This window comes from Atta colombica, unplaced genomic scaffold (assembly GCF_001594045.1).
Source record: "Atta colombica isolate Treedump-2 unplaced genomic scaffold, Acol1.0 scaffold239, whole genome shotgun sequence".
NCBI classification, from domain to species: domain Eukaryota; kingdom Metazoa; phylum Arthropoda; class Insecta; order Hymenoptera; family Formicidae; genus Atta; species Atta colombica.
The window spans coordinates 900,791-911,159 of NW_017259337.1; the positions used below are offsets into that span (position 1 = coordinate 900,791).

The 10,369-nt window shown below is 40.0% G+C and overlaps 1 protein-coding gene across 16 annotated transcripts in view; it reads left to right on the forward strand.

The window, feature by feature from the left end:
- The window catches only part of LOC108688812 (bromodomain adjacent to zinc finger domain protein 2B-like), a 159,275-nt gene that overhangs the window by 113,692 nt on the left and 35,214 nt on the right, over positions 1 to 10,369 (forward strand). For 14 of the 16 annotated variants that reach the window (XM_018195248.1, XM_018195254.1, XM_018195250.1 and 11 more), the window contains exon 1: positions 2,396 to 3,352. The exons of 1 other annotated variant lie outside the window; for it this stretch is intronic. In XM_018195248.1, coding sequence (XP_018050737.1) covers positions 3,163 to 3,352 — 190 coding nt within the window. In that variant the 5' untranslated portion in view covers positions 2,396 to 3,162. Of the gene's footprint in view, positions 1 to 2,395; positions 3,353 to 10,369 lie in introns of those variants that run through there. One more of the 16 variants, XM_018195252.1, reaches the window with a different exon arrangement.

Consider the following 10,369-nt stretch of genomic DNA (forward strand, 5'->3'; position numbering starts at 1 on the left):
TTTACAGAAGTAAAATTATTGAAATTTTGATATTGAAGAATTGTAATACGAAACTCGAAAGTTTCGTTAATTAGTCTGCGATTTTTCACTTTTAGTTTATCAACAAGCAAAGGAGTGGCAATAGTAGTCGGAGATATTGAAAGGATGCTTTTCTGTCAGTTATTCGGAGGATAATTTCCGGCGGCAAAGAGCTTCTACGCGGCTTCTTTTGTCAATTACAAATGAGAGGTTTCGCACGACATCACCATTCACGAATCTGAGAGCGCAATAAAAGCCATTGTAAGAGTTTCTTTATCAACTACTTGTGATGCAAATTCCATGGATATCGAAATATTATTTCGATAATTGCGCGTTACAAAATTTGGCGTATACTTACAATGGTTTGGTATATTATTAAATTAAATTTTTTCGAAGTTATTATGAATGAATATCATGAGCAACTACTATTGATATTTGTAAACGTAGAGAGCACATTTTGTTATTTTTAATAATATTATGAATAGTATTTTGTATAATAATATTTTGTTTAATAAATAATTATTAAAAATTTAAAGTTTATATAATGTATCTTGTATGTTTGTATATATAAATAGATTTATTTCGTTATATAAAAAAATCAAATTTTTAATAAAAAAATAAATTATACTTTATATAATATATTTTAAAGATGATGTATTAAAGAGATCGTTGATAGATGAGAAAGAACATGATTTTAGACTGTATATATTAATTATAGTGTAATCCTTTTTTTTTAATCTGTATAAGCATCCACTTATCATAAATGTCTAGGTTAAATATAGAAAAGGCATTTTGATCCTCTTAAAGGACGACTTATAAAAGTAAAAGGAAGCCACTGAAAAAAGAAACACATGGAAAATGTAAACGCACACATTAGAAATGTCTTTGAAATATTTAAATCGGATTATCTTTCTTTCTCTCTTCTGCCTTAGCACTACTATCATTCAATACTTAAGTGCTTTCTTTATTCATCTTCATCCATTAGATTAACGAGGATAAAGACGCAGAATTATTTATACGTTACTTTCGCCGTTACATTCAACGGATCGATCACCACGCGACTCTAGAAATCCTGAATGCTTTGCGAGGCTCTCCAACAAGAACGTCTCCGTATACGAACCTGATAAGAACAAGGAGCCAACTTGAATCAATACGTCGCCGATAACGATCGCGTGACGACTCGTAGTCGAATGAAGGCTATTGTGTATACCAGACCACGCTGAATTTTCCTTATCGAGTTTATTCCGATTCTAACATGATAATGTGTAGAAAGGAAATAGGTATGCATTAGAATTCTTCTCTATCGTTACAATGAATAATACATTCCGCTGGGAAATAATCGATTACGTGTCGCACGTGTAAATTTTAACGAACACAGGCTCTTCTGTGAATTTCGTGTGAACGTAAACATTCTTTGTTTGTGTTTTGTTAATATGTTTGTATACATTTTCTCCAGTATGGAAATTCCCTTTTTAATAGAATTAGAATGAATTCGTCGAGCGCGGATTCTTTTGCGTTTGAAAGCGCATTCCGCTTTCATGAATAGCGACAGAAAATGCATTGAGGCGGCTCGCTCGCGGCGTGCACAACTATATATATATATATATTTAAGAATTAACGAGTTAATAACGGTAGTAAAAGCCGTTTCAACATTCCATTCGAACTGAGAATCCGTTTATCACTGAACGATGCACTCGCGCTTTCTGAAATGATGCTTTTTAAAGATTTGAAGATAGAAAAAGAAAGAGAGAAGCAGAAAAAGATAATTTCGTACGTAAGCGTGTGCTTGACATGAGCATTCAATATACAAATATCAGCGAAACGCCACGAATAGTTGAAGCTTGAAATGATTTCCGAAGACCGAAAAAGATATGAAAGATGAAAAATCGCTTCATTCAAAGATTAATTAACGTAACGACGACATTAATCTGATTCACTATCTCGTGGACTCGTATGATAACTGTATGCTGACTGTATGATAATAACGCCGCCGCCGCCGTCGTCGCCAGTGCATCGTCTAGCCTAGCATCAGCCTAACCTAACTCAACGTTGTAACGATGTATATTTATACAACAGCTGGGCGGCGGAGGGAGGGGAGTGCGCCAGTCAGCTGATTGAAGCGCTGGAGGGGAAAAGATGGAGGGGAGAACGACCTTTATTTAAAGCGCCGCTGGAGGAAGCCTTTCTTCGACTGGTAAACAGTCGTCGAATGCAAATACGTGCGAGCTACGTATTCGTGTGCGTGTGCGAGTGTGAGTACTCGTACTCGGAGTGCAATGTATAAATGCGACCTTTTTTTTTACTTTCATCGAGAAATATTTCACGACGAGCGCAAATGTTTTCCACGATGATCTGCTTAATTGCCGCAATTACGCGGAGGAATTTCGAATATCTCCGATCCGAGGCGGTTCTGCATTAGCTATTGTACACACAAAAAATTGTATAGAAAAATGAGATAGTAGAATCCTTCTAATGATCGATCCTTCGATGATTTGCCAATACAATTGTCATTTAGGAAAAATTTGATTCTTTTTTAAATAATGACATATGGGTTACGATTATAAGTTATTATACGATGTAGAATTAAAATTTAATAGAAAAATAATCGAGCACTAAATTGAGTATTTTATTTTATTGATGTAGCTAATACTCCTCAATGTGTACTTAATACATACATACATTTATTTAAATTAATTTAATAACGATTTTTTATGAAGCGTTACGATATTGTTATAATACGTTTTATAATGCGTTAATAAGAAAGTGAAAAATGTCTCTGACAAAGACATTTTTATTGCACCTCGGAAATCATGCATATTTATTGAATAAACAAATTTTTTTAAATCCTATTCCGTTATGTCGATTGATAAAACGCACTTTCGTCATTTTTCTTCTCGAACAATAATCTGCTATGTCGCCGGAGCTTCACGCCGTGAAAAATTCCATGTACCGAAATCTCTACGCACTGTGACCGCGCTGCAAACTGCAAGTTCGTCGTAAATATCGTGCGCGGCGCGAAACCTGTTCTGCCTCTCCTCCCCCTCGTCGGAGGGTTTTTCGAGATAAAGAACAGCCAAGCGCGGAGTCCTTGGCGATGCGGCATCGCGGGATTCGCGCGTGAGAGCGAACTTGTCTAACGAAACCATGGGTGGATGTGCGATGTTTCAGGGGACTGGCATGGAGAAGGAGAACTCCGCATCAGGCGGGGGCGGTGGAGGCGGCGGAGGTGGCGGAGCTGAAGCGGCGGCGGCGACTCCGGGCGCCACCTCCACCTCCGAGAAACTTCAGGCGGACCAGGCCAATCCGTTGCTCGATCCTACTGCACTCTTCGGCGGTAAGTCATTTTCGCTCGTTCCATTGCCTTCTTTTTTTCGATTTCTCTCACGTTTCTCTCTTTTCCGCTCGTTCCAAACCGTAAAACTACGTGCGGACGCGCTACGTCGCGATAAGCGGCATCGTTATGCGAAGCGGCGAAGGTAGATCGAGGAAAGAAGTCCGATAATAGGAGAGCATTCTCTGCGCTCTAATGGTCGGGATTTCTTCAGCGGGCAGGATAGTTCTTATCTGTAGAATATCCAACATCTACATTGTAATCGGTTATCTTACGATATAACTTCGTCTGACAGTTAATTACAGCCGGGAAGATCGGCGAAAATAGCGTAACGTCCGAGATAACAGATTCGGAAGGAGCAAACTCGCGAATGGACGGACAATGCGAATAATTTTTGTTACTTTTAACCGGCGTTACTTTAACCTTGCAACAATGACGTTTGTTCATTAACTAATGATCTCGTTTGCATTTCGTAACAAATCATTCCGCTTTGCCTCTGGATCCAATGAATACCTTTCCCCTTTGTTTTTCTAATTTAACCGGCGCCAGGATGGTTCTATTTGATCCGTACGCAATCGTACGCGATATTGTTTAGACAATACGGGCAAATATTTTCCGTGTAACTGACAGTTTGCGGATGCGTGTGTTCGGTATTTCGAAGGGGTTTGCGGATGCGTGCGAATTCCGATGGCGTATTTGTCAGCGTGAGTTATAGTGCTTGTCCAGGAGGAAGTTTACTCCTGACGATTCCGATTTCGGTCGCCAAAGCACGTTTCTGCGACGAATGGTGAGTCGGTTTCGTATGATAGGGTTGTAAGTACATAAACTGACAAATTGAAAGGTACAACTGAATTCAAAAAATGATAGAAGCGACAAATTCTCTTTTTTCCTATATGTACACTCGCATCTTTTATGCCTTACAATCGTATCTTACGAGTTCTTATATATATATTGTATATATTATTTTCTTTTTCTGAAAAAACTTTTATTATAATGTTAATATTCTTTCTTATCTTTACGTACATTTTATTGATAAAACTTACAACAGATTTTCATCTTAGATATATTCTATTTTCTCAATCAATAATGAGATAATAATACTTGTCATGTAGCTACTCTCTTTGCGGAATCTCACTCTTAAAAATTGAGCCTTTTTTACTGGTTTACTTTTTAGACTTAGATTTCATTCCAAAGATTTTAGATAGTAAGCTGTCTAATGAAATCGAAGATCGAGTAAGATAATTTCACGATCTAAGATTATTCTCCCTATACCACATCGTTATGACGTCGTTGCACTTGCCGTGGATTTACAGGGTCCTTTGAAAGCCGGATGCGTGATGCAAAATGGGCCCCAATACGGTCTCGCGCGTCAACGCGATATATATCAGTGCTGCCTTAACGAGCGAAGAGCTTCCCCCCCCCCCCCCCCCCTCTCTCTCTCTCTCTCTCCTCCACTCTGTCTCGAAATCAATTAGTCCCGCGCGCGCACATCCTATCCAGCCTTTCTCTCCTTCCAAGGTTATCGAGGCTCCTTCCGTCGACCGATTCCTCGCGACAAAGGAAAGAACTCGCGCTCGTCCAGACTCGTTCCGAGTGCTACTTCTAGATACATTGCCCTAAACTTTTTCACACTCACTCAAGTGAGAGCCATATTCAGCTATGAGAAATAGAATCAGTTGGCAAATTGCCAACTGAGATTTCGATGGTTCTTCAATGGTGTTTTTCATAAAAGTTATTTAATTTGAAATTTTCGACAGTTGTATCTTTTTTGAAATTTCTATAATTGTTGGAATTATATTTCCTTATTTATCTCATTTTAAAGCGTCTAGTTAAAGAATCGCTCAATTATTATTGGAAATGAATCACACTTTACGTGTGAGAAGAAAATACAAATTAACAAAAAAAAGGCAACACTCTAAGTTTGAAAATTATAGAATGATAGAGTTATAATAGATTTCTCCGTGGTATGAATAGTAATAGATGATAATTGCACTTTAATGACAGATATGAAAAATTAATCTAGGTAACAGTTTATACAAAAAAAAAGATACGTATTTATTTATCTGATAAGTCACGTGCATTTTCTATACACGAGTATAAAACAGATCGTTAATGCAACCCAAAGTGCATTCTGCACTCATTTCTCAGCTCGTCTCGATTTCACTCCGAAAGCCTCTCTTATTTCCTCGCTGGGTAGGATCTCCGTCACTCTCGACGGAGACGGGACCTCGTCGTTTATTTCGTCCCTTCACCTTCGACCCATGTCGTCCCTCTTCGTATTTCCTGGACCGCCATCGAGCCGCCCTCTCTTCTCGTTCTTCGGGCGGGCCTCTCTCTCTCTCTCTTCCAAGTTGCCCTCCGATGCATTTTCTGTCTTGCTCTTCTCTCTCCTTTCTCCGCGTGCTACCCGAGTTTCCTGTCCATCGCTGTCATCCGTCTCCGTCTTCACCGGCGACTTTTTTCGCCCGCGCTATCTCGCTTGATCCTCTCCGCCACGCCAGTTGGTTTTTCTCCTTTCTCACTCCGGGTTTAGGTCCGTAGGGCTTTGGGGACGCAAGAACGAACGAACGAACGAACGAACGAGCGAACGATCGGACAGACGCAACTGGCGAGGCGTTTCTCTCTCTTTCCCATCGTTCTCTCGCTCTCGGTCGGTCGCCGCTCGTTCGTTCACTTGCTTACTCGCTTGCTCAGTCGTTCGGCCACCCTCTGTCTCCCTCACTCTTCGCCGGTTCTGTATATTTATTGATTGCCACCTCACCTCGCCTACCACGGGCAGACCGAGGTCTGCGGCAGTTTCCCCACCCCTCTCGCGTTCCTCGTTTCCCTCGTCCCTGCCTCATTCTGCAGCAACAGCAGCATCGCGCGCGCTACGAGAAGCCTCTCTCTGTCTCTCTTTCTTGCTCTCTTTTCGCGCTATCACGCTCTCTTCGCTTCCTCTCCTCCCCCTTTCTTTCTCGCTCGTTCTTTTTGGCTATTTCTCGTTCGCGCTTGTCGATCCACACTACGTCCTGTTTCATTCGAAGCTTCATTCGCCGCCTTCTCTTTCACATTCTACCTTTATCCGCGGTCTCTCTGTCCGTCTCTATCCTTCTCTCTTCACAACCCCGTGGTGCTTTTACCTCCTACGCTCGATACAAACTCGTTGGACGCGGCAGAGTTTTCGTTTGAAGCTACCATATCCGGGGCTTACGATATATACCCGTCCCACATCCATACCACCATTGCCGCCGCCGCTGCCGCTTCCCTCGTCTTGACGTCGACGTCGACCTCTCGGCATCGTTAATATCTCGAGGGCGGAGAACTCGCGGCGGTATCAGCGCTACAACGAGAGTGCGCCGTGAGATGAGAAGACGCCGTCATTTAGGCAAAGTAGGGAAACGGAAAGGTCTATGCGGGTAAACGATACTTCTTCACTGTACTGCAGTTTCTCTCCTTAGTCTCGGTTATCTTCTCTTGATTCCCTTGATATGATAATAACAAGGTATACATACATTCTCTCTCTCTCTCTCTCTCTCTATTATATGCCAAATTAGTTATGATAACGTGAAATTCGCGCATGTGGATAACTTTGCGTACGAATAATCCATGCTGCTGAAGGTTTGACGATCGAATAAGCAAACTCTTTTATGAAGTCCTCGAATAAAATTTCATCAAGTGCCACATTATGCAACATTAATGATATGACGGTTAATTGGATTATTTTTTTCATTTCTTTATCAGAGCAACACTACGACGTTTCATTTATTGAGGTCTTTATCGCGCTCGTTTGTCTCTCGCGCATGCATCATCGTTAGCTTGTGTCGCAAATAAAACGCTGTCATTCGTGGGAAATAAAAGACGACGAATCGAGCGCAGGAAAAAATTACTGTCTCTTTTCCTTCTTTCTCTCCGTCCGCTTCGTTCGTTCTTTGTGTTCCTATTGCGTTCTCCGTCTCGCTCTCGTGCCCTCTCTATGTCTCCCATTCTCTCTCTCTTACCGCTCGTTTGCGATTCCATTGCTCTGTGACCCTTCGCGACCTGACGGTTTTACCACCCACACCCGACACGAACACCGCCGGGCGAGCCATGGTCTCCTCTTAAAGCTCGTTTGTTGTCGAGCTCATCGTACCGCCATGCGCGCCAGCGAGCTCGATCGAAGACGCGAACGGAGACGCGATTAAAATGTGAGTGACGCAATAAATTCCTAGTGAAACATTTCCATTTTCTATGCGAGTTTAACGCGAGAAAAATATTCTTATTCTGTATTCGAGTGTTAACCCTTATCAGTTTCCTTTCAGAATTTTGTATGCCACTTGTGCAAATGGAATTTATTATCTCGAACTTCAGTCAGGAAATCTCTGACGATGACAGCGCTTAACGTGAGGTACGAATTTATTTCGCCAAAGATACGAACAAATGTAATTGATGCAAATGCGAAATGAACTTTTAATTTAACATAAAATACGCTGTAAAAATACACGTTTTATATTTTTATCGTGTATTAAATAATCCACTCAACATATTAAGCAGTGTAATAATTTGTGTTATTGATACAACGATTCAGTAAAAACGGGAAACATAATGTTCAGATGAATTCAGACGGAGAGAGAGAGAGAGAGAGAGAGAGAGAGAGAGAGAGAGAGAGAGAGAGAGAGAGAGAGAGAGAGAGCGCTTTAATAGCTTTATTTCGTTTGGACGATTGTTTTGCATACGTAAAAAAAAAGGTACGGGTAGTTATGGCAGTGTTTACATAGATTCCCCGTTATCTGCATAGATTGCATCTAGAAAGATCATTTGCATAGTTTATGTGCATGCGTAAACTATTGTCGTTTACACGTGCACGTGGCCGGTGCGAGAGAATGCGTAAATGCGAGTACATACTTTAACTCGGTGCAAACAACGCCCCTCTTGTTTGTACGTGCATGAGCGCGATAGTATGTCAGACTCACACGTGGCCGCCGGCTACACATGAATCAGGGATGTAGCTTTTATACAGAATAAATAAAATGAATAAATAAAATTATAAAGATCCATGAATGTAGCGACACACGTCTTGTTTCTTTAAATTAAACGCGCAAAATATGGAATATGCACGAAGAGATGACATTATTGTTTCTTATAATTTTAATTAAATATTACTCCCTAATTATTAAGTGAAATTATATCGATACGCTTATTTGTATCGATAAATATTAATATATTTATTTTAATTTGATTTGTTTGATGTTGACTTAATGATAACGATAATTAATTTAATATTAGAATACAAAATGATATTTAACGTCAATCCGGAGTTATTCATAATTTATTATCTTTTATTGAAGGGATAGATGTTATTATCGGTAGTTCAGTATCGTTTATTACGTACTCTTTTGGTTGATTATATATTTAGAAATTATTTTAATTAACTTAAATTCGTACTTTTCGTACGTAAATTGCTACTCGGTATTGTTTTAACATATAATTTCGCACAAATACTAACTGGCTCTTATGATATTGCTTGTTGTGTTATCTATTAATTTTAATTCTAACATACGCTCGGTATATATTATAATTTTTTATAAAGTGTACTAAACCGCACATATGAGTTGACAAAAACCTAAACATGCATGTTATTAGGAAAATAAAAGATTCATGATACAACGAAAGAAGTGTAGTTACGCCACTGTACGAACGCAACACGCGCACCCATCGCTCTCTCGTTTCCACTCGCGTAATGCTTGCGTGGCTTGATAAATGCGTTTACCGTGCTTCGAATTCGGTACATACACGAGGCTCTCGAGGCGATGAAAAAAAACGACCGTGAGAGAGAGAGAGAGAGAGAGAGCAAAGGGGAACGGAGGACGGAGGCGGAGAAGAGCTACGGGGGACACGCGGACGAAAGGGGCTGCGTGTGTTACTTCGCGTGTACCCTGTGAGACCCATCCAGCCGAGAAATACAAAAATATCAATCGACTTTCAGGAATATATACGCTCCCGCGCATTCCCCGTATCACCTCCCCTTGAAACATTAAGCCACTGAATTATGTAACCGAAGGAAATTTCTTCTTTCGTGGGATTGCCTGAGCGGGATATTTTCTGCGTGTCACGACCACCTCGTAATACGCTGCATAATGCACGTAGCTTCAGGTGGACTTTGAACCGACGATACCTTTCGATGTACATACGTTCGTGGTGGTATCTTCTTTGTCGAATGATCTTATATCTCGAGAGAACGGGAGAGGACGGGAAGAGGATTGGCGGACGGTATCACGTGTGAGAATCGTGGGCTGTCTCACGTCGGAGACAAGCGAAAAATATCCACGGCATGATGTTAGAAACAACTACACAAAGTAGATATCGTTTCTTTGAATTTTTGAAATTGGAAAGATAAGTGATTGTTGTTCGATATCAATTATTTATCCGTCCTTACATTTAAAATTGCAAGTAACAGCGTTAATAGATTTGACAGATAGTACTCTGTTTACTCTTATTCTCGTCTATTGTTAGATAATGTTCAAGTTCACACGTTAGATAAGTTGAATTAAATTAAGGAGATAATTCGTTCACTTTTGCATGCAATTGACTCGCTACGTTGAAAGGAATGCAGACGATGTTGGCTAAGGAGATTTAGAGCAACAGCTGTTCGAAATGTATTTCACTGTCGAAGCTAACAAAGTTTGTGGAAGCGAAACTTTATACATAGAATAATTTATTTTCAACCTTATTGTATATACATATATCTTAATGTAATTAGATATATACAGTAATAACAGCACAAACCTGCACTTCCTAACTTTTTAAATACGAATATCTATGGAAAGGAAGAAAGAAAAAGGAGAGAAAAGAAAGTGCATTTATTACTTACCGTGCACATATAAATGACCCTTAACCTATTAATTTATTATTCTATTTATGTAACGTTTACGTATCATACTTAACCGGTTTTAAAATTACGCGCATGACTAATTCTACCGGGTGTCAAGAAACTATATCCTCTTAGCGTCGAGATATTATCGTGTCTCTGGATCTTAACAAACTTAAATATATTATATATAT